The sequence below is a fragment of the Tenebrio molitor genome, chromosome 4 (assembly GCF_963966145.1).
Source record: "Tenebrio molitor chromosome 4, icTenMoli1.1, whole genome shotgun sequence".
In the NCBI taxonomy this organism is placed as follows: domain Eukaryota; kingdom Metazoa; phylum Arthropoda; class Insecta; order Coleoptera; family Tenebrionidae; genus Tenebrio; species Tenebrio molitor.
The window spans coordinates 5,421,166-5,446,038 of NC_091049.1; the positions used below are offsets into that span (position 1 = coordinate 5,421,166).

Below are 24,873 nucleotides of genomic sequence, written 5' to 3' on the forward strand. Positions count from 1 at the left end.
TTGACAATTAAAATTGTGCCTTGTTGAGCGGTTCCTACGCGATGCGCGACTTATTGTTTACAAACGCATCTGATTGACGATCTGACCGTGATAGAATGAAAATACGAGGGATGTGATTGGCCGACAGCCGTGGATTTCAGTACATACGAGTATATTCTATCACGGGGTGTGGAATTGATATCGTTCTTTCATTGAATATCCAACATTCATTCGTCCTGGAGAAATCTATTTCACTGCGAGAAAACAGATGGCGCTGATTTTCTGGTGTAACTACAGTGGTGTAACTAGTGTAACTCACTACTCTCGCCACTCTTCCCTTTCTGTCGTCATCAAGATCAACGAGAATCTTCCGGCACTTACGTCTTCGTATCCGCACAGTTGTTGTCGTTGTTATGATCCTCTGGTTCAACGTCAAAGCACGATTAAAACTTATGGTGAAGGTTTTGACTGAAGCTGACCCTTCCTCGACCAAAACAGCTACGTTTTCCATTATGTGATCCTTATATTACCCGTGTCAGCACGAAAATATCTCAATGAATATTTTAATAACGAAACCGAGAGACGGCGAAAAAGAAATCCAATAAAAAATCCACTCCAGCGCGTAGACGTCTTATCAACAAATAAAAAATTTCATTAAAATCTAATTGGTGGAATTGGTGTACATTATCCACTTGACCAAGTCCTGATAGTGCAAAATTTCTTCGACCGAGCCGCTAGAGATGGCGCTGTGCCGGTCACGGCTCATGCGCCCCCCATTTTATTGATTGAACAACAACAAATTACCACAAACAGATGCGATGCGTTAAGGGCGCGACTGATGCGGAAAAATGTACAAACTCGTACTGGTCGCCCTTCTTCTACTTAGCTTAAGTCTGGCTCAGGAGAAAAACACCAAACAACACCCCGAATTGCCGAACCTGTAAGTATCGCACGCATCGAGAACCGAAACGAATTTTTCGCTTGCAGAGTGCGTAGCTGGGCGCAGAAACTAGGAGGCGAACTGTGGCACGTCGGGGAGTTGGTGACGCGGAGGACGAGAGTCAACGAGGTAGTCTTTCGCACAACAACAAAAAAATGTGTAAAGCGTATCGGTGTTGCAGAGCTTCAAGAGACACACCGTCGTCAAAGAGGAGAGCGGCGAGACCATCTTGAAGGCGATCCACGAAAAAATCTACAACATGACCAAAGAGAAAGTGGAGGCGGTGAACGTGAGTGTCCCGGCGTGAGTCCCTCCGCGACTGTCACTTTTTCTTGCAGAGGATCATGGACATAGCCGAGCAAGCGGCGATGGCACAGAAAGAGGACGACATAGACCTGAACTACCAATTCGTCAGCGCCAAGAACTTGACCAACTCCGCCCCCAACTACACCGATCCGGACGTCCAAGAGGTGAGCGCCACGGCGGTTTGAGTGTGTCCAAGTTGAGATGGTGTTTGGTGCAGGTGAAGCCGCAGGAGCTGCGCGACGACTCCTTCATCTCGACGGACAACCGATACGACGAGCGGTACCAGGCCATGGTGCAGCAGGACGAGATGGAGGGGTACCAGCAGGACCAGGACCAGCAGGAGGAGGAGAAGAGCTTCGACGAGTCGGACGGCGAAATCGAGGTGAGTTGGGCGCGTTGAGGCGAGGATTCGTGAGCGGGATTTGACAGGTGACGGACGGGAGCGAGAAGGATCCCCTGGCCAGTCAAGTGCCCCAAACCGACAAGACCAAGCTGCCCCTCTACAGCAACCCCCACTTCTACCACATCCCCGTCAACACGAACTTCAGCGCCGTCCACGTCCCCAGTAACGTCTACGAGAGGTGTAAGTAAGGCGAGCGGTAGAGTGTCCAGAAGTGTGTCTTTGTCTCCAGCTGCAGCCGTGATCTCCGGCATCATCTGGTCGGAGGAGTTGGACAAGACCTTCAAAGACAACTACAAGCAAGATCCGACTCTGTCGTGGCAGTACTTCGGCAGCTCGACTGGTTTCATGCGACAGTTCCCAGGTGAGAACAGGTCCTACTTCGTATAGGTCCTAGATTTTGAAATCGTCTTTGCAGCCATGATCTGGTCCCAGGACCCCGTCGACTTGTTCGACTGCCGCACCCGCTCCTGGTACATCGAAGCCGCCTCTTCCCCCAAAGACGTGGTCATCCTAGTGGACAGGTCCGGCTCGATGACGGGAATGCGGCGCGAGATCGCGCGTCACGTCGTCCACAACATCCTCGACACTCTCGGCAACAACGACTACGTCAATATCTTCACCTTCAGCAACACCACCGACCCTCTGGTCGAGTGCTTCGACAAGATGATGCTAGTCCAAGCGAACCTCGCCAACGTGCGCCTCCTCAAAGAAGCGATGAGCGACTTCAAGACGGAGCAGATAGCCAACCTGTCGCTGGCGCTGGTCAGCGCCTTCAAGCTCCTGGAGTCGTACCGACTCGACGAAGACAGAGGTGAGACCCAGGACGCGAACGGCACCAGCACTACTAATCTCTGACGCAGGCGCCAACTGCAACCAAGCGATCATGTTGGTGACGGACGGCGTCCAAGACAACTACATGCAGATCTTCAAGGACTACAACTGGGACGACCTCCCCTTCGTCAACGTCCGCGTCTTCACCTACTTGATTGGCCGCGAAGTCTCCGACGTGAGGGAGGTGAAGTGGATGGCTTGCGCCAACAGAGGCTACTACGTCCACTTGAGCACGTACGCGGAGGTCCGCGAAGAGGTGCTCCAGTACATTCCGGTGATGGCGCGTCCGATGGTGCTGAACGCGACACAAAAACCCAACCCCACGTGGAGTCCGGTCTACGCGGACGTGACCGACCCCAAGCTGACCAACTGGTTGTGGGTGAACAGGGAGAGGAACAGACAGAAGGAACAGCTGTTGGCGTACTTCGGGAGGAAGAAAACGCTGCTGCCGAGCGACGAGCAGGACAAGAAGTTCGTCCACCAGCAGAAACACGTGAGTGCTTCGTCGGTTCGATTCGATTCGGGTTCCGTACATCGATGGCTCGTTGCAGAAACAAGACAACTTCGGCGAGCTCCAGACCTATCGGCTGATGACGTCGGTGTCGCTGCCGGTCTACGACAAGAAGCCGAGGGCGGTGAGTGTCGACATTTTTCTTGACAATTTGTTGAAAACACGATTTGGGAAGCCGGGAGGTGGTGAGAACCGAAGCCGTAGACTGATTTTTTTAATTTCAAAAATTGATCGTCGAGTGGCTGTCAAATGTCAAACATTGTGACGTTCGACATCGCGTTGCCGAAAATGTCTTTCACATAAATTATTTCGGTTTCCGTATTATCAATTAACAAATAATAACTCATACTGACCTTGGTTTCGTTACACGCCGCATATTCAAGACACTAAACCATAACAAATTCACAAGGAAGTTTAACTTCTTTGCAAACTCACAACCTGTCAAATATCTTCAGGTTGGTACTCATTACCGAATTGACATGTACATTAGGGTGGCAACAAATCTGATATTTGAAAATGTCACCTGAATTAATTAATTAAACAAATAAACACTTTTCTCTAAACACAATCGATAACGTCGCACGGACACGGCAACATTTTGACAGCTCTGTCATTTATTTTGTTTGTTTTTCGCAACCGACCGGACTCCCAAATTTTGATGATGGCGGCGGTACGGCCGCCCCATTTGTTCGAATCGTGTGTGAATATTGTAATGTCTGCAGAATATCACCGAAAAAATTCAAATCAACGAAGCCATTTGGATAAGTATTACACGCGAGGTAACCAATGAGGTTTTTCTTGTACACTTGACTGTTTAGACTCGATTGTGGCAGGACTTAGAGGGTTCTCTTAGGTGGCAGCGCCTTTTTTAGGTAGAATTAGCCCCAGACTATGTAACAAAATGACGTAGCCTAGACTAGCGTTAGATTTAGAGGTGCTACAGCGTAGAGTTAGATTTCCGTCCACCCCGACGTCATATTTAAACGATCCCGATTTCCAGGAGCGAGTCGCCAACTTGCTGGGAGTCGCCGGTACGGACATACCCATCGAGTACATCGAGTCGCTCATGCTGCCCTACCGAGTGAGTCCCACCCTCGTTACTTGAACACACTGATTCCACCCCTTTTGCAGCTCGGAGTCAACGCTTACGCCTTCATAGTCACCAACAACGGCTACATCCTGATCCACCCTGACCTCCGCCCGGTGGTAAGCCGACCCCGCACCATTTGTTTCACCCTTGAATCCCTCAATTGTAGCATCAAGGCATCCTCAAGCCCGCTTACAACCGCGTCGACATGATAGAAGTCGAGATCTTGGACGACGACGCCGAACCGAGACGCTTCAGCGAGGACGTCCTCGAGTTCAGACGCAGAGTCGTCATGCAGGAGAGCGGAGAAATCAAGCTGTCCGTCAAGAGCCACATGGACGAGATGGTGAGTCGCAAGGATACAGTCTGAGACCTGTTTCGATGTCACGTTTTCTCTTGTGGTCTAGAAGCGTCTGGTCACCGGCACGCGACACTATTACTTCATGGGGGTGAACAACACCCCCTTCACTCTGGTAATAGCGCTGCCTGACAAGTACGGCTTCAATAAAGTGGAGCATCCGATCGAAACGGACATACACCGGATGAGGTCCAACGATAAGATAGACAAGAGCGAAGGGTGGCTCACGCAGTTCTTCACCGGGAACTGGACGCTGCATCCGGACTGGTAGGTCGCGTAAATTGGAAACATTTAGGACTGTATGTGTTGTCGATCAGGCACTACTGTCGCTACTTGGACAACCGACACTACTTCGAGAATCCGGAAGAAGAACTCTTGCACTTCTTGAAGAAAATCGAGGGGACCAAGTGGAAATGGGTGGAATGTACGATTGTAAAACCTTGTCGACGTTTCTCCTAAAATGTGGACATTTTCAGGCGATCGCCGCCTCATCTGCAAAGTGGTGGCCGACGCCAAGATCACTTCTTGGTTCAGCGAGAACATCACCACCTCCAACAACACCAAAGAGGAGAACGGGTGAGTTCACCTCCGATACATATTCGCAACATTCCGAAAATTAAACACTAAACTCTAATTTCCTTTGTTTTTTTTCTTGTAAAAGACCCATAGCTATGTTGATGGCTTTGATACCAAGGTACGGTACAATTCGGAGAAATCATACTAAGCTTAGGTTGCAGGTGTTGCTGCCGGGAATGCATTGTTCAAATGTTATTGTTTTTTGCCAGGTGCGGCAGGACAATATCTAAAAAATTGACAATCTAGTCGTTGCACTGTTTCAATTGTTTCTTTTGTGCGCAGGGACAAGTTCATCCGGCGGTTCGGGATAACTGTCGCGTTTTTGGCGACCCACAGCGGTCTGACCAGGTGGCAGGACTTCCCCCAGAACGTCGACGCCACGTTGAAGGACGAACCGTAAGTGGGACTCTCTCGAGCCAAACTCACGCCCAAAGTAGTTCTTTTAGACACTTCCACATGCTCCACAACAAGGCGATCGACGAGGTGTGGTACAGGAGGGCCGTAGACTACCACTACGTCGACCCCACCGCTTACGTCTATTCGGTGCCGTTCGACGCCGGCAACGACAACACCACGTTTCTGACCGTGAGCCACGCCATCTTCAGGGAGGACGGCGGGAAGAAGGCGCCGGCGGCGGTCATCGGATACCAGTCGTACCACTCGGCGCTGTACGCCCTCTTCCGGAACATAACCACAAACGTGAGCGGCGTCGACTCGGTTCCTCACCGACTGATCGTGTTCCTTCTAGTGCGGCGACATTCCCTGCACCAGGACCTGCGACACCGACGAGCTCGATTGTTATCTCCTCGACGACAACGGCTACGTCATAGTGAGCGACGACCCCAGCCAGACCGGTCACTTCTTCGGCAAGTTCCGACCCGATATCATGAAGTTCCTCGAGGACGAGGGCATCTACAGGGTGACGAGGATGTACGACTACCAGGGCTTATGTCCCGAAGTACACGAGATGAACAACCCGGCGTCTTCCATCTTCACGGTGAGTAGTCCCTCAGTTGCCACACCGACACGCTCACCCCCGCCTTCTGACCAGCCCCCGGTGACGCTCGTCTTCCGCTGGATACTCGACCTCCTCCTGACACTCACACAATTCACACGAACACTGACACTCGCCACTGAAGACGTTTACACTTTGTACCACAAATCTATCGAGGAACAACTGAAATACGCCCCTTGCGACAAGGAGTTCCACGTGTATGTGTTGAATAGGTCGTGCGATCTCGCCAACTGGTAAATGGACGCTCGGGATCTAGGGATTTTTGATTTTTGGGGAATTTCTCGTTTAGGGAGATTTCAGTGGCGCCAGTAGAAGGCACCAATATCATTTTGTTAGCGTATGACGGTTCCCTGGTTCCCGAAAATGTCACTGCGGTATCGACGGAGCTCGTCGAGATCAGTTACGACACCAGATGGGAGTGCAAAGTCGAAAAGGAGCCCCACTGGAGGAGAATGTACCAAGCCTGCTACAACGAAGTCACGATTAACGTAAAAATTCAACGGTGTAGAAGGGCTGGGGGTTTCACGAGTAAAATGTAACGACAGGGTTGCCATCCTTATCGGTGACAAGAATATCAAGACCCCTTTTAAGCTTTACACAGTTATTTCTAACCAAAAATATATCTTTTGATTTTTAAAACAAATTGGGCATGACAGATGTCACTCTAGTGTCAAATCTAACTGACACAACTTACCTACATTTTCTGTTCATTGTGACAGACAGGTAGATTGGCAGCACTGCTTGAAAGTCGAATTTTGGAAACTTTACCAACAGCAACTGATCGATGTTGACAAGGTTTAAATACTAGTTCGTGGTTTGATCGTCGGCGCTGCGTTAGTCTTGACAGTTAATAATTTATCCAAGTTTCGACCTGGAACTCTGACACCCTCAGCCCCCCTGGGGATCCCTTCTGAATCGCGGTGTTTCCAGGAGACGGAAATACAAGCCTGCGGGGGCAACACCTTGACATTCCCCCCCTTTCCCATGTTAGCACTTCTGCTGCGGTACATCTGAGCACGCCAGCGCTTCAACGAAAGAAAATTGTTTTTGTTTAGCCCCTCAAACACTTGTCGAACCTCGTGCGATGGGCGAGCGGCACTCTCCTCTACCTCCTCCAGAGCGTGACGTCCTCCGACCTGGAGACCATGACTTACCCCGAACAAGACGACCACGAGATGCACAGTTTCGACTCGGAGCACGACTTCGAAACGGAGACGACGGAGCAGCCGTCGAGGTTCAGCGAGAAAGAGTTCGACCAGAGGGTGTTGATCAAGAAGACGAAGCCGGAGCCGTGCGACTACCTGCTGTGGTTCTACAACTTGGTGCACTACACCGAGAGGAACATCTCGAACAGCGGCTACAATAGGATCATGACGGACGACTGCACCAGGCCGTTCATTGTGCAGAAGGTGTTCAGCAGCAACATGATCCTGTTGGTGGTGAACAGCGTCTGCTGGGAGAAGGAGAACGCCGTGACGAAGATGCCGGATCCGGTGCAGATCGACGACTACTACAACATGACGTTGGCGTGTTACATGGTGAAGCATAATAACTTCACGAGGAGGCACTACATGACTTGCATCAATCGGAACGTCAATGTGAGTCCGCGAGCTGTGTCGTCGCAAATGTCGACGGTTTTGTTGCAGGAAAGCGAGATCAAGCTGTGCGGCGACGCTTCCCGGAAGTCTCCCTCGATCGTCGTCTTGGTAGGGTTGCTCTGCGTCATCCTCCGAGTGGGTTTCGTTTAGTTGCGTGGCGTCCAAGTTCACGATGTCTGTGATACACTTTGATTGTTCCCAGCCATATCGGGTTTCGACATTCTGTTTGTTCTTTATGTCATTATATATTCTATGTAATGCTCAATAAATACTTTTAATAAAACGATGTTGGTTTTGTATTGCCCTGATAATTTGAAAATATGAAGCAATCAATTATTTTCTTGCAGGTGGCATTCTGGGACACTGCTCCTAAAAACATTTAGTTTATTCACGCTAACCAACTGTTGTCCCAGGAAAAAAAGAAGTGTTTAACACTAATGTCTAAACATTCTTGACTTTAATGATTAATTTTCTAAAGTGTTATTAGATATGAGTAAAACAAAAATGTAATAAAAATATCCTATAAAGCCGCCAAGGTCATCATAGAGGAAACATGTTCTAGGAATATTTGCACTATGGACGTAAAGTTGGTTGCATAACTCTGGAATTAAAATTTTTATTCAAGCAAGTCAATTAGTAGAAATTATGATTATGTATTATTTTTACTACTGAGATTATTTATGCAATTTCCATTTTATCTTTTCAGTTTTACAAGCAAGTAAGAGTAATCTGTTTTTGTCTTCTAATTCTAAATCGTTTTTTAATAAGGTTCTTTTTTTAAGATTTCCGAGCGACATCTATTACCACACCGCGTAACTCCCAATCAAATTATTCAAATGGACTCAGAATTTACGAATGTTAGAATACCTGAAAAACGGATTTGTTTAGAAACATAAATCCTTTCTCTACGTAATCTCCAGTTATGACCGATATTTCATAAGATAATACCAATTTTTATTATTTACACTCGGACAATCGAAGATGAGAAACTTTCTCACTCACTACTTAAATAACAACTGCAAACTTACCGCCACACAAAACAAGCAAGCTTCAGATGTGTTTGTAATTAATCACTTTCATAACATTTATTTCACAACTGATTTATTATCTCGTTGCTTTTGTAGTTTCCGTTTCCAAACAAAAGTCGACATTTTAAACAACGAAACGAAACTGAGATACCAACCAAATGACCAAATGTAATTAACGAATTAACGTATCGAACGTGACGAAATAAAAATTACTAGGTCGATAATTGTTTTTAAAAAATAAAAATTTAACACTATACTCAATTTCATATAAATGTGCATCTAAGCAAGCCATGAAAATCTGATTTTCTGTTGGTAGTAAAGTTAAAGCTAGTGACTTTGACTTTCAAAGTTGCTTGCTCTGCGCGAACCCGATTTGACTAATTTTTCAGTTTTTGTCCATTTTAACATTGCTGATTTTAAAAGCAATGTTACGTCTTTTTACTGATTAAATTAAAGTAATTCTTATTTGTTTTTGTCTTTGTATTTTTACCAAGTAAAGATTTATTGGACATGACCTTCATAAATGTGACTTTTGTAATGTAACTAAATTAAAGGTGCTTTTACAAATGCACAGCTCACTTGATGCACATTTATATGAAATCAATTATAGAGCTAATTAAATTAAAATCAAAAACAAGACAACAAAATTAAATATAATACAAGAATATAATAATCTACAGGCGAGTAGGTTAAATGCGACCTTGATAAAACGACATTGACACCACCTGGTGTGAACCCCACTGATTACAAAATTGCGCAACATAACCTCCAAACTTGTGAAAAAAATGGAAAAAAACGATAAAATTATTGTATTATTTCTCGTAGTCAATCCAACAGCGTGAATTTTATTACTGACACCTGCGACCTAAATTTATTTTTCAAGTGAAATACAAAATCGAATATGCGCCCCAAAATTTCGAAGAAATTCGATTGTACTGTCCAATATCGTTCGTTTTAGGCTAATTACCAGCGTTATTTGGCTATTCCTATCGATTTCTGCATGAACGCGCCACTTTTTCCTCGACGCCGACCTCCGGTGGGCGAACTCACTTCCTGGTCGGGTTCAGGGATGAAGAGTGCTGCGGGTAGGTGGCAGGTGGCAAGCACACAATGAAGCCTCTTCCGGAAGCGTTTCTAGACCTGGACCGCGTCCAGGAGCTGGACGGTGTCAGAGGTCGCGAGTCGCCGTATCGAACTCCTCGGATAAACCGGACTATTTATAGGTCGGCTCCGATTCTTGTTGTTATTTATTAGTGTCACGTTTCAGAAGGTGACGTTAGATAAAACCAGTGAATTTCCACGAGACTCGGTCGCCAACGATTCCGTCTATTCACGTGTCAATCTTACTGTGCCACAACTAGACAACTAGAGATAGGGACTATTATGTCACGGTCTTTGTCGAGGGCTCGGAACCGTTTCTCTTCAGTTGGGAAGGTGGAAACTTTGATATTTTCCATTGTTTGGGTTCGAACAACGAACCGAAAATAAACGCACCTAGTGTTGCGAGGCCTCGAGTCGATGCCTCCGTCAAAAGGTCGCAAGATAGCGCAGGAATTATCACAGACGTTCGCTGCCTCATAATTAGAACCTATTCTCGGACCGCTGGAATCAATCGGTCTAGCTCTAGACTAGGTGATTTTACATTTATGATATTTATGGCATTTATGCATAAATGATGGAGTCTGGGGTTGTTGGTGTCTCGGTATTGGTAGCACTGGCTGCTGCATTTTCAGGTTGGCAACGCCGTATTGAAAAAACTAGTGGAGAACCTTAGTAGTGCCCATTTAGACAATTAAAAACTTCCAAAGTAGAAGAAATTGTGAATCGTAAATAGAAAGAGAGAAATGGGACAAGAATCAGCAGGGAAAGAATAACATATCGAGAACATGATTAAGAACGAAGGACGACGCTTTGGAAAAGCTAGAGCAGAGAGTAAAAACAAAAACAAAAAGGAGGGTATAAAAAAGGGATGGATTTATGTCGTGGAGGTTGAAGAAAAATTGAAAAAAAAACACAGTTTTGATTGAAACTCAAGCAGCACGTTAAAATACGGACCAACAAGACGAAAATTCGAAGAAAAAAGTGTGGAAGACGAAAAAATAAATAAGTGGGACAAAGAGAGTAAAAAAAACAAAAATTTAAAAAAAGGAACTATAAATGAAAGAAAATATGTAGTCGAAAATAAAGTTTAAAATAAACAAACGATAATAAATTGAAAAAAATATATCAAAAGGGAAAATCAGCCAAGATTCAAAGTAGAATAAAAAAATAAACATCAGTAGACAAAGACATGAAAACGGTAATAAAATGTTATATTGTTATAATAATCGTACAGAACAATGAAATAGAAGGCAGATGGGAAATCAAAAAGACAAAAACGGAAGAACAATAAAAGTGAAAAAAATAATGCTAGTAGAAAAGTGAACGAAAGAAAGTAAAAGAATATTGATAACCAAAAGTGAAAAAGGAAGATAGAAGAAAATAGAACATAGACAAAAGGACTAGAATACTAACTTATATTAGATAAATACAGTGAGCAGAAAGAGAAAAGAAACCTATCGAAGAATAGAAAGACAAAGAAGAAATGGTAGATTCTTACAAATCATGGAGGAAAGTAAAGTAGGAAAAGAAAACCAATCAAGAATAAGAAGCAAAGCATAACGAAGGAAAAAAGAAATGATTATCTGATAAAATAATGAAGAAAAAATGAAACAAGACAAAACATGAAAAAAAGGCACCTGTGAAAGACATAATGTTGGAATAACGCGTGGAACGAGAAGAGAATGAAAGAAATGGAGTAATAAAAAATAATTTTCAAAATGAGAAAAAAGATAAGAATAACCTCGAAAAATAAGAAAACATTATAGTCTAAGATCCCACTGCATGATTTCTACGTTCATCTGTTTTTTTAATCAAAATACCATTATTATAGATAATTATGAATAGAGAAATATGTTTCTGCAGGGTTGCCTATCAAAATATGGCCGCAAGTATTTTTTAATTACAATTAAATTAATTAATTTTTTCCAAACAGTTTCGTTCACTTGTTTTTTATATAAATTATAATTCATTTCAAAGAGAGATGTATAAAGAACTTGAAAAGTTTGGGTTGCCATTTCTCAGTTGGCCGCAACCCCTTGGCAACCGGGTGTAAACATGCACCTCTCTGTTTAATTTATAACTTCATAACGTATCCTCATAAATTATATATCAAATTAAAGCTAATTTTTTTCTTTACACGATGGAATACGGTTGCTTATGGAAAAGTGGCCGCAAATAGGGGTAACTGTTAAAGATAGATAAGAGCGAAAGAGAGTTAGCGCACCACACCGTGCATCAGATAAGGATGCATTGTACGTGGTTAAAATAAAAATGACGCTATCTAATTGAGCAAAAATGACGTGAAGTTGGCAACTGAGAAATGGCAACCAAAATTTTTCAAGTTCTTTACACATCTCTCTTTGAAATGAATTATAATTTATCTTAAAAACAAGTGAACGAAACTGTTTGGAAAAAAATAATTAATTTAATTTTAATTAAAAAATACTTGCGACCATATTTTGATAGGCAACCCGACAGAAACGTATTTCTCTACTCATAATTATCTATAAAAATTGTATTTTGATTAAAAAACAGATGAACGTAGAAATCATGCAGTGGGATCTCGTACTATTAGAAAAATATTCAAATATAAAATTACGAGAGAAAAGAGGTTGTAAAAGAAAGCATTTGTATGGGGATGAGGCGAGCAGTGAGTGAAAAAAAATCAGAGGAAGAAAAGAATCTCAAAATGATCAAAAGTAGTAAAGATAAAAACATTAGTGAAGCATATTACAATGCATACAGGAATCAAAAAAACAACGAAGGTTAAACAGAGAGAAATACAGCAATTACAGTAGATAAAAGAAAAAATGTGAAGAGAAAAATATTAAAAGACGAAGGTTTAAGAGTTATGAAAGTTAATAACAGAAATGTCCATCAAAACGTAGACAAGAAAAAAAAACAGAAGAATCTACAGGAGAGAAGAAAGACTAGATCTTAATTAGGAACTTGATGGGAGTAGTGAAGAATTGAAAATAAAAGAAAAAATGAAAATGGAAATGTTAAGTGGCAAAAAACTGACACAGAAGAGAAAGAAGAACGCAGGCAAAACCGAAAAAGAACGACAAGGAAGGAGGATGACAGAAGAGTAGAAATTATGGAAGAAACCATTACAAAATGATCTAGAGACTTACTTAATAATACAGGGTCATTATAAATGACTGTCCCATCGCAATTGACGTTGAAAACTCACACAAATTTTGGATGTGCCGCCAGCCTCGCAACGTTAGACAAACTAGTAGACAGATTTCTACTACCGCCGGTAGCGCCACCTATCGGCGATACTAGTCTCACTCATGTTATGAGGCTTACGGCACATTCAACTACGTCACCAACGCCTACTGCGATGGAACAATAATTTATAAAGACCCTGTATTAATAATGATAATAATAGGACGGTCTAACCACTAGGAAAGCACTATCATCATTTGATTAGTGAAGTTAAGCAATGCCGAACGGGTCAATGTTTGGATGGGTGGTCGCGGGGAAAATTGCGTTTTGTTCGTAGTCCGTAATGTCATATTGAAATGAACAAACGCCGATCTGAATGTGTCGTGCAAAAAGTGCGTGTACAGCGAAATAAATGACTATCTAACAAAATGTGCTTTCAAAGGAGTTACTTGATAGAAATATCCGGAATGATAAATACATATCTTTATAATAATAAAAGACCTTATTGTCCAACTTATTAATCTATGAAAAATAATACAAAACAATGGAAATGGATTATAATGGGAATCGAATAAAAAAGTGGAAAATGTAAATAACGATGGAATAATAAGAGATTATGCTAAACACAATTCAAATTTAAATTCATACTAATTCAGGACGTATTGCAAAAATAGTAGCAAAGACAAAATTTCGAAGAAGAAGTAAGAGAAAATTTTAAATACATACAGGTGTCCCAAAAATGGCGTACTAACGGTGCACTACGGTGTAGAAGAGATTACCGTAAACGTCAGAAAAATGTTAAAAAAATTCTATTGGACTTATTTGCTGATTTGACGGTCTTTGAAAGTGGCACTGAACACGTCAATTATTTTGAAATATACCGCGTGTCCCAACGGTTTGGCAAAGTAGATTTACCAAGTTACATAATACAAGTTCTTTGAAAAATGTTATTATTTCATGTTATACATACAAATTATGAGCACGGTTTAAAAATATTTTAGATTATACAGGGTGTTTGGTGTATCGGTGGCAACAAAAATTTATATTTTTTTAAATGGAACACCCAGTATTTTTTTGCGTTTTTGGAAAGCTCTCGTCAATACAAAGAGGAAGATACCACATTTGATGGGCCTAACTTCTACTGTTAGTAAACTATTCGCTCTTTTGTGTCCGGACAAACCAAACTTTGAAAATTTGTAAAAAATATAACAGATGATAATTATTTAGATTAGGTTTTTTTAGAACATTGTAAATATCGTCAATTTTATTGCCTTGTTGAAAAACATTATGATTTTTACTTAATTACGTAGAGGGCGCTTCAAACGCAAACTCTTTATTTAGTCAATTTTTTAAATGGAACAGCCTGTATTTCGATATACCGTTGGATAGCTCTTTCAATGAGCGTTCAAAAGATATAAGGTGTTTACGATAACATTGCAAGGTAATAATGTACGGATATATCTTTGTTTACATTGTATTACCGTTAATAATAATAATAAAAATAATTGATTTTTTTGTCGGAAACATTTTTTCCATATTTTTTTCATGTACATTTAAGCATCCTCGATAAGGTAGTACCTAAGTAGTTTGTACGCCAATTTTGGGACACCTGTATAAGAGAGAGAAAAGGTAGATGGAAAAACCGAAGAAACAGGCAGAAGGAGGGATAGAGAAGAAGTCGGAAAAAGAACTAAAATAACGCAACATTTTCCATTGTTCCAAAAGAACAACGGACCCATCCACATATTCCTAAACCATTGCATCAGCGCATCCTCAAGGCAACAGCTCTGTCGAAAGGTCACAGATATCTCCGAAATTATCATCACCATTGATTCCATTTGATTGAATTCCCAGTCACACAATTCCATTCAATTTTGAATCGATCCAGGTCTAGACCGATCAATTTTGCAATTACACCCAAATGACAGAGCGCGATGGTGTTAATGTCTCGACATTAGTCGCACTCGCCAACCGCATTTTAAACGTGGGCAAGGTCACCCCGAAAAAAAGGAAGCGGAAAAATGTCAGTCACGCACATTCAGAAAACTTTCTTAAGCAGGTCTGCGGTAATTCGCACAATGGGAAAAGAAATTCAACGAGCCGCACAGTTACGGACGTAACATCGTTGGTCGCAGCTTGGCAATTTGTCGCCTGGATAATTCCACGCCGTCTATGGAATTAATAAGGAAGTTTTTGCGTAAATCGGTGAAGAAAAAGTGCGCTATTTAACTATTTCGAACGAGTACAACCAATTTACGACTGGTTTGAAATTATTATATTTAAATTAGTTCTGCGTTAAAAGCGAAAATAATTACGTCGGAACTGGCTCGGGTTTCCTTGAATTGTGTCATGTCAGTACCGAGTAGAGCTGCAGAAACGAATTGATTGGATTATTGATGATCTAAAGAAAATAACATAACACAAAATGCCTGATAAGTATCTACAAAAACCTTGATTGATTTAATTTGCCAGCCGCAACTGGCTAATTCGGTCATTTACTGCGTCCCACGACTTTTCAAGTGGGTTCAGATCGGGAGTTTGGGCTAAGGTTCTCGATGATAAACAAGGTAACGACAACTCATTGTTCATTTTTGAGATTCCAAATTAAAAGAGAAGGACATTATCGATAAATGCCGTGAGTGTGACAACGACAGAAGTAGACAATTTTTAGGGATTTTTGTGACTTGAAATTTTACGTGTCAAACAGATTAACTTAACATTACACCAAATTAAGTGAAATGGAAATATTCGTCGCAACCGTTGTCGTTACCTTATTTATTATCGAGTACCTTACTTTGGACTGGGTATTACACGATTGTGATTTGTTTATCGATAAAGAGGCAAGTACGATTATGGCGTTCAAGGAAATGGTACAAAAAAAAATTTAGATCATTAAAATCTATCGGATGTTTTTTTCTCTGTTTTTAAATCTTCACGTTCACCATTACGCGGCTTTTGAATCGTGAAAGGGACAAATAAAAATAACTTCGAATGGAAAATTTTTCTGGTCGTGAATATTTATGAGCGCGAACAAATTTGAATAATAATTGTTTGTCATTACTCATTAGAAATATTCTAGTGTCAGAACAAGGTGCGATTTGTGGAAATAAACAAAAAAAAATATAAACAATAGCGTGGAAAAATTTGAAAATGCAAAAACTTGTCGGCGGCGGCAACACCTGACGGCAGGAAATGCGTCAACGAAAATTTCAAATGAAATTTAAATATTTGTGGAAACAGAAAAATCTTAAATACAATTAGACTAATGTGACCTATTTTACGATTTCCGTCCCAAAAAATAACATTATTTAACATAAACACTGTTAATACTCAGAACTCATTTATGTACAGTGTGTTTGGCCTTCACCGGATGCGGCGCTATCTACAAATTGATAAATAGAAAAAAGAATTGACAGATGACAGCTATTCAAACATTGGTAGCCTACTGATCTACTAAGAAATAGGTAGTGAAAAATGTGAGACAAAACATTAAGAGAGGGGGAAAAGAAAAGAGAAAACGAAAGCCAATGGGAGCAATTACGGAAAACAAATTTAAATCGATGTATATTTTAAAACAGATAAAAAACAAATAAAAACCAATTTGTTTATTATCATAAACTCCTTCCTCCGTAATCTCTACTCAGGATCAATTAATTTATATTGTACAATCGAAGATGATATAAACTTTCTCGCTCATTGTTTAAAAAACACAACTCCAGACTTACCGCGGCACCAAACAAGTTCCAGAACTGTCTCGATTCACTTTCATAACATTTACTCGATAACTGATTCATTTTCATGTACTTTTGGTAGTTTTTTCCTCCAAATAAAAGCCTGTTGTTGACATTTCAAACAAGCAAAATGAAAAAGAGATACCAACCAAATGTAATCATAATCAACGTGTCAAACGTGACGTAACGAAAATCACTAAGTCAGTATCTGTTTTTAAAAATTACAAATTTAACACTAGAGCAAATTATGTAATCAAAAACAAAACAACAAAATAAAATTGAATTCAAATTGAATAATTTGCTGGAGATTGGGTTAAATCCTTGTTTGATAACAGCTTCACCGGATATATCTGCAAATTGTTAAATAAAAAAAAATGACAGGTGTCGTCAGGTAGTCAAACATGCATCAACGAAAAAAAACATGAGTAAAGGAGTGTAGAGACTATGATGCGAGTGCGAGAGAGATAACTGTCGCTGAGAGAGACAGCAATTATCAATCAATATAACACATCAGACTTGATGCAGTGTCAGGACGTCGCAATTTGGTAATTGTCAATAAATAAAATAATTGGATGCACATTACGTTAACAATGGTGTCATGGCGGCTTGTGTCGTGGATCGAGGTGATCGTGGTCTGCACATCTATCACAGGCTTACCTCCCGTAAAATAATAAAATGGGGTGGTGAGTAACCACGGAGTTGTGCAATGAGTACGAGCACTCGCCCCGCCCGATAAACAAATGAGCAGCCCTGATCCCCGTCAGCGACTCACTCGATCTGTCACATTCTACTGGCAGCTCTACGGTCTCTGCTAGCGTACAGTTACCGGAAACAAAGGAAGGGTGGATAGTCTAACTCACGAGCAGTCCTGATCTCAGTCAGCGACTCTCAATTAATTATAACTCACGAGCGGTCCTGCTCTCAGTCAGCGACCCCCAATTACTTATAAATCACGGGCAGTCCTGATCTCAGTCAGCGACCCCCAATTAATTATAAAATATTTAAAGACTCACAATACTAAATGTATTTAATTATAGCCATGATCGTTATCAAAATCAATTATTAAAATTGGTAAACTCACCACAACACCAACAGAAACAGGTCACTCAGTGATACACTCACGTTATTGAATACACTTTTCCACAACAACCAACTTTTGCACAAAAATGGGTTGAGAATATAAACAGCGATCCAGTTTTGTTTAAGCAGAACTATTTATTTCAAACTCACGAACGCTTTCCTAACAAAGAGCTCTAATAAATATGACTCACGTAACGTATAGCGTCTTAAAAACTATTAAAGAAAAAGAAAGCAAAAACGGAAAAATCACGGTCACATATTGCGCCGTCCTACAGGAGGAAGTAAACGGAGGAAAAAGATGAGAGCAACTGCAGAAAAACAAATTTAAATTAATATAAATTTTAAAACAAAAATAAATCCAGTGACAACAATTTTTAATGTCGTATTTAAAATATGGGGCGTTCAAATGAAATCCCGGGCTGGGAAGGCGTTGGAAACCGTCAATTGTTTTGCTTGTTTAAAGTATACACTGACAGTTGTAGTGACAGTTGTAATTAGAGCATGCCGACAGCTAATCTATAATTTACGAGTATAAACAAAAAATCTTTGTTTTTTCATTCTTCGCAATATTTTACATTAAAAATAGAATAACTAACGACTCCTATCTCGAAGCAAATATTTAAGGGCACCTTTGCTAAAAAACAAACATGTTCTATTATATGCCGATTAAACATAAACAAACGTCATTCGTGTCAAACGGCGGGAAATTCAAACTTTATACTGTTCCAAATGGTAGACTTTTTCAACTCAGCCCAGATTTTCATTTGAACGCATCATACATGAAAGACCGATTTGTTTGTAAACATAAACCATTTCCTCTTCGTCATTTTCGATTGTGACCAATTAATTTACATATTAATATCAATCTTCATTATCTACACTTGGACAATGGAAGATGGCACTTTCTCATTCACTGTTTAAAAAACAAAACCCCAGACTTACTCCCACACAAAACAAGTTCCAAAAGTGTTTGGATAACTTTCATAACATTTATTCGGTAACTGATTCATTCTCATTTGCTTTTTGTACTTTCTGCTCCCAACAAAAGTCTTGTGTTGACATTTTAAACAGTAAGAAAGGCACTCAACAGAATGTAACTAACGTGTCCAACGTGATGTAACGAAAATTACCAAGTCCATATCTGTTTAATGTGAATTTAAAAACAAACAAAATAAAATCAACACTATCAAAAATGTTCAAGGTCATTTGTGTCAAAAATTATAAATCTAACACTAGAGCAAATTAAGTTAAGATCAAAAAACCACAAAGTAAAATCATTATGTATCATTTAAGAACGTAAGTTGCTGGAGATAAATCCAACGTTGACAAAAGCTTCATCTACAAATCCTTAAATAGAAAAAATGTCGAGAAAGGAGGAAGAGAAAAGAGAAAAAAGAAATATGGGAATAATAATTAGAATTACCAAAAAACGAACTAAATAAATGTAAATAAAAATAAAATACAATAAAAGTCAAAATTATTCAAGGTCATCTGTTACAAATCCCAGGCACATAATTTGAATCACCGTTATAATATAAAACAATTATTGACGATTTTTGCTATTGTTTCGAAACATGTAGCAATGGCCTACATCAATGTGTTTACAAATTAATGTAAAGAAGAAATTTCGCATAATATTTATATCGGGTGTTTTTTTAAATTTCACCTCATAGTAGGCGTTGAAGAGTCGATTGTGAATGCACTATACACGTTACGAATCACGGATCAGCTGTTTAAATCTTACATTTGACACAAGTGGTGCGTTCACAATCCACTTTTCAACGCCTACTACGAGGTGAAATTTAAAAAAACACCCGATACAATGATAACTTCATTTACCCGCCATGTTTATTAACTAAAGTATCGGGTGTTTTTTAACTCGTAGTATTAGATTTAAACAGCTGATGGGTGATCCGCAACCCGTATAGTACGTTCACAATCGACTCTTCAACGCCTACTACGAGGTGAAATTTAAAAAAATACCTGATATGTATTGTCAATCAAATCGAAACTACAGGTTAATGTTAAATTACAACGAACAAAACAAAATAAACAAAGTCAAAACTCAAAAGTGACATATTTGTTTTGCTCCAATTTTACCAACGACAAAAACTAGGTTTACGTTGTTGCACTGGAACATCTTTTTGAAAACATCGAGAGGTGCCTCCATTTATAACGTCTAGACTACTGTTTGTGTGTAAATTAAAAAACAAAAATTAATATCTCGGGTGTGTAAACTCCAAGTGTTTGTTTTCATCGGCTGGCATTGACAATGACGAGACGTTCCTCACTGTCACTTGTCAAATGACACGACGTTTCGAACTGTCACGTGTCAACTTGACAGCCACGCTTTGTGCCGGTGACCTTGAACGAAAAAATAAACGTTGAGATTTAAAAATACGAACATCTCTATTTCCAACCCGGCAACTTAGAATTCTCCGGTAAAATTAGAAATGAAAAACTAACACACAGAGCCGCGACCTACTCGAAGTCGCATTCTTTCCGAATTAGTCGATACAAATGACTTCGCTAATTGGTAATTACCGGAGCTAGAGCCGTTAAACCTAGATCCACCTACTCACAGAGCAGGCTCCGGCTATGACACACAAAACGGCGTGGGTGCATAAGTCGCGATCGCTCCATCCTCCACCGAAGTGAAGAACCACCGACAGCTCCGCGAACCCAACTTGACAGATGCTGGGCGATTTGATTTTTAGCCGGTGACGTCATAGGTCCTTGCCTCGCATCCTCTCCGCGTAAACAAAACACCATCATCGCCACCGGGTCATCGGACTTGTTTTTCCGACGAGAAAATGGCGTCCTTTCTAGGAAATAGTTAAAAGTGAAATCACGTGCTCACCCAAAAAAACAACAATGGGGGAATTACTAGCACCACCGTAACATTTTCTTATGTAAGCGAGCGCGTAATACATTATTCAGAGTTGCGGATCGGGGTCATGCGGAATCGCAGTGGCGGAGGACGCGATCCGCTGCCAAAAATCCCCAAAAATTGTCAAAAGGGACGGTCGGTTTTATCGACTCGCAGGAACGGTGTTTTGCGCCTCACCTTGTCGAAATTTGCTTAACCTTCAGTTTCACAACACTTCCAAAGTCGCGGCCAAATTTTCAGCTAATTTTGGTCGCAGAAGCGAAATTAAAACTAAAGGTTTTTAGCGTTTATTGCGACAGCGTCCTTACAAATTTTGTTTTTGTTGTAAAACAACGGTTTCATCTTCCTGCTGCAATTTTTCATCACAGCGTTCGATCAAAACCTAAACTGAAGGTCTATTATTGTCTTGGTGGTGCATCTAGGAACCGCTCGCATTTCTACCGTCGAAGTGAGGTTAGGTCTACAATTATCAAGTCCCACTTGTGATACCAAGATACTGACAGTTAATGTTTTGTCGAGAAAGATGTCAGTCGGCGCCAACTCTGCGGATGTATTTTTTTAAAAGATTCTGCTAATCAAAATGGTTACGCGACCCCGTTCTTTGACGTTGTTTATCATTTATAAAATGCGAACGGTATTTGCCTATTGATGCTCGTCGGATTATTTGTTTTAGCGTATTCCTGTACATTACTACTTCCTATCTTCGCTATAAACAGTCTCCAGTCATCGACTAGTATCTAATTGTTTATTTAACAAACACGGTAATTAAACAAACAACTTTCCCTGAATGACATAAAATCTAGATTCGATAAGCATAAAAGTTGTAGCGGTGACTTTTATTATTTACTAGATGAGTTGGGAAGATGGACATGAAATTTTTAGAGAGGAAGAAATTTGGAAATAAAAGCGAACTTTGAGTAGTGTACCTAAATAAAATGTCGGTTCCGGGTTGGACCAGACGATTGACATGAAACAGGATAAAGATAAATTAGATGAAATTTGGAGAATTATGAAATTTACTTGGGAGCTTTTTGGACAATTCAAAAATATTTTTGTGATTATTAAAACAATTATTAATGGTAAACAGCCATTACCATAGCCAACTTTTGTAATCAAGAAAACAAAATCCTGATTTTATACAAAAATAACAAATACGGATACACTTCAAATTACCAAATGTCATTTTTTAAATAATTAATGAAGTGCAAGAAAGGAAATTTAAAAAAATGTGGGAAGACGAAAAGAACGAAATATGAAACGATAAAAAAATTGCATGAAAGAGTGGAAAAGAGAATAAGATCGCAAATCGAACTCGATTCAGAAAGCCTCTATTTTGACAGATTTCCTGAGAGGCGTTTTGAGCTCGCAGCCAAACTACAAATTGAGAAACTCCCAGGTTATTTGCAAAACCCCGAGTACTTTTTCTTGGTTGGTTTTCAGTTTCGTGAAGAATTTCTTCTTCTGCAACTAAAATGCGATCTTCTCGTTGGCGGCCAATACAGCGCTTATTCATTTCGAAACGCCCGAAATCGCGAAGATGCTGCACAACGTTTACAAAGGTTCGTGCGTTGAGAAGTATCCTTTGAGGAAACCTTTCACCGTAGATTTGCCGTGCTGGCTCTGAATGTCCACGGGCTTCGCCAGATGAAAACCATATCGGTTTTCTCCAGGTTGGTGAAAGCCATTTGTGATTTAAATTGAGGTTCTTATCGATGGCTTCAAAAAAAACGGGAAATGAAATTTGACCTAATTTGAATTGAAAATTTAATTTGTCAATTTATGTCAATTTGACAGTAGTATTTCTGACACATAAGTGCAGTTTTTTAACCTAAATTCTAAGAAGCCGTTTCAAACTATAAAAATTTAATAAAATCTGACAGAACTTTTTCTGACAGTTCCCGTTTTTTTTTGAAGCCAACCGTACATACATATAATCTGTTTCAAAATCAAAAATCCACCACCTATTAAATTATGTTGGCAGAAAAAAAGAAATCCCTAGAATAAATTTGACATTGAACTGTTGAGTTTATTTACGTAACACAAAATAATTATTATGTACAAAAAGGTGGTAGCTACCATATCAAAACTTTTGAGTGAAATAATAAAATGAGAATAAAAAAAACACGATGTTTTACGACCTAAACAACTGTCAACAGTTTTCTTTCATAACCCCACTTTTTTCTGACATTTGCAAACACACTAAAAAGAAACAGATTATATTTGTACGAATTTAATCGTTATCTACTTGAGGAAGGTGGACATAGTAAACAAAATATAACCTACTCCAGACTCTTCTAAAAAAGATTGTGCAAAATTGATTTTCTAATTTTTAAATATGTACTGTCAAATAAATGAAGAAACAAAAAATTGTTAAAAAAGCTACAATTTTTTTCAATTTTGTTTGTTTTTCTTGAGGCAAAATATTTATCCAACGATAACACAGTGTTCCATGATAATTTAAAAGTTTAGCGAAATGCTTCAAAAGTTTAGAACTTGTCCATCACCTCAAATTTATTACTACCATTATTATTATTAGTTCTATTCTTATTCGCAACTGTCAAGAACTATACTTACAACCTTCATCGACATCGTAGATTTGGCTCATTTACGCAACATGTATAGCTTACAAAAATAAACCTTTTTTGCGTTTTTTTTTTGACCGACCACCTCTTTTTGAGTTTCAAAATAGTCGAAATTACTGAAAAACCGGAATAACTTAAAACGCCATTTACTAGAGACCTACAAAACTACAGACCTATCTTGAGCTAACGTGTGTCCAAAAAAATGTGCAGTCACGAGGCCTGGTGCTTTCGTAAAAAATTGCTTGACAGGAAGAAAGAGTTAGAAAGAAACGACCATTAATATTTCAGAAACCGTTGAAAGTTCAGGGAAACAACATAAAATTACCTGAAAACTTCAATTTGGCATTTATAACAACACATATGATGTAAATGAGGTTATGAAGGTTTTGTCAACTACGTTTAGAATAGAGAGAGAACCACGGCCTGCTTGCTCGACCCCAAATTTATTTGAAAATTCGTTACAAATATGTATGCCAAAAATAAAGCAAATGTATGATACCTAATTCCAAAATGATGTTTTTATTGGTTGATTTCATAAGGAATATAGGTTACCATAGGTGTGGGCAGGGTGATGCCCCTGTGGCGCGGCGTGAATTAACATCTTACGGATGTTGACAGAGTAAAATGCGTCAACCGTTGCGTAGAAATATATTTTTCTATTATTGATTCAAAAAATTGAAATTCACGCATAGTTATCGGTGTCTGAAGTGGGTCATTTTCTAACGTGTATTTCTTTTTGCATTGTTAGTAAGATCGAAACCATAGAAACCATACAAAACAGTGTGTGAAATGCGATTTCACGCACAGGACTATTTCTGTGTTTCACTTCACGCACTGTATTTTATTAGTTACCTAGCAACATGGTCACTGCATTGAAACTTCAGAGTTCCTTCAAAAATTTGAATTTTTAATTTCAATTTTTTGAATCAATTATAGAAAAAATATTGTTTATATTTCGTGCGTGAAGATGTTTTTGTGCATTCAAAGGCTTATACTGCCTCGACCTTCGTCTCGGCGTAAAAGACTTTTTCATGCACAAAAAACACTCCTCACGCACTTAATATAAAAATAACTATTTCGAATTGAAACGAATTTTGAAAAAATCTGGAATTTTCACATGTAACAGTAAATTATCATCTTGATCTACGTTTACAAACAAATTAATTTTTTAAATTCTTTTGTGATTTAACGTGTATCATTCTAGGCTTTTCCACACATCTGGCACCACATTTTCCCACTATTCAAGTCCCACTCTGGGATTTTCAGTTAACGACTTCGCGATAACTCGCCCGTTCACATTCCTCCAATGTCCATCCGTCTTATCTGCTGCCAACGAATTTCGAGGGAACCCCGTCGAAAAAATCCATTCTAGGAACCACTTGCGTAAACAAAGGAACGCGGAGGACGCTCGACTAATCACCGGAATTTTATCTATCCCCCGTGCACGCATTTCATTTAATTTCGTTATTATTTACGACCTCATCGGTGGCTTCCTCGTCGCATAGTTTCGAAAAATTTGAATTCCGTCAATGCCGAATTCGGCGCGTAGGGGGAGGCGGCCGACGTTGGCACCGTTCCAGCGCCGCCTCGATTACGACCCATAAATCCGTCCGATTCTGCATTAGCGGCGGGATTCGACTGTTTATTTTCGAAACTAGACCTGTCGTCGGTGGACGCGAAGGACGT

General features: G+C 40.0%; 1 protein-coding gene and 1 long non-coding RNA gene across 4 annotated transcripts in view; one reads left to right on the forward strand and one right to left on the reverse strand.

Moving 5' to 3' along the window:
- On the forward strand, positions 1–7,888 carry stj (straightjacket). Of its 3 annotated transcripts, XM_069044622.1 has the most exons (23): positions 1–919; positions 967–1,048; positions 1,101–1,208; positions 1,258–1,389; positions 1,443–1,607; positions 1,655–1,808; positions 1,858–1,989; positions 2,044–2,439; positions 2,489–2,952; positions 3,011–3,094; positions 3,971–4,051; positions 4,102–4,176; positions 4,227–4,403; positions 4,465–4,682; positions 4,733–4,839; positions 4,892–4,991; positions 5,077–5,109; positions 5,274–5,387; positions 5,429–5,690; positions 5,740–5,988; positions 6,043–6,239; positions 6,296–6,494; positions 6,937–7,063. In XM_069044622.1, exons 1-23 carry the CDS (start codon positions 828–830, stop codon positions 7,018–7,020), a joined length of 3,705 nt encoding a protein of 1,234 aa, XP_068900723.1. In that variant the 5' UTR covers positions 1–827; the 3' UTR covers positions 7,021–7,063. The 3 variants fall into 3 exon arrangements, with proteins under 3 accessions (XP_068900723.1, XP_068900721.1, XP_068900722.1); XM_069044620.1 differs by lacking the exons at positions 6,043–6,239; positions 6,296–6,494 and adding an exon at positions 7,653–7,888 and having other exon boundaries at positions 9–919; positions 7,062–7,604; XM_069044621.1 differs by lacking the exons at positions 5,077–5,109; positions 6,043–6,239; positions 6,296–6,494 and adding an exon at positions 7,653–7,888 and having other exon boundaries at positions 10–919; positions 7,062–7,604.
- Positions 7,889–18,024: 10,136 nt separating this feature from the next.
- The window catches only part of LOC138130017 (uncharacterized), a 38,660-nt gene continuing 31,811 nt past the window's right edge, over positions 18,025–24,873 (reverse strand). Inside the window, exon 4 of the long non-coding RNA XR_011159458.1 lies at positions 18,025–20,079. This is a non-coding gene — a long non-coding RNA (uncharacterized lncRNA). The remainder of the gene's footprint in view (positions 20,080–24,873) is intronic.

Excerpts from the sequence above, each read along its gene's own strand:
- stj (XM_069044620.1), top strand. The coding sequence starts at position 828 with ATGTACAAACTCGTACTGGTCGCCCTTCTTCTACTTAGCTTAAGTCTG. Across the intron at positions 2,953-3,010 it reads TCGTCCACCAGCAGAAACAC|AAACAAGACAACTTCGGCGA; the intron begins GTGAGTGCTTCG and ends GGCTCGTTGCAG. Across the intron at positions 4,052-4,101 it reads CGCTCATGCTGCCCTACCGA|CTCGGAGTCAACGCTTACGC; the intron begins GTGAGTCCCACC and ends CCCCTTTTGCAG.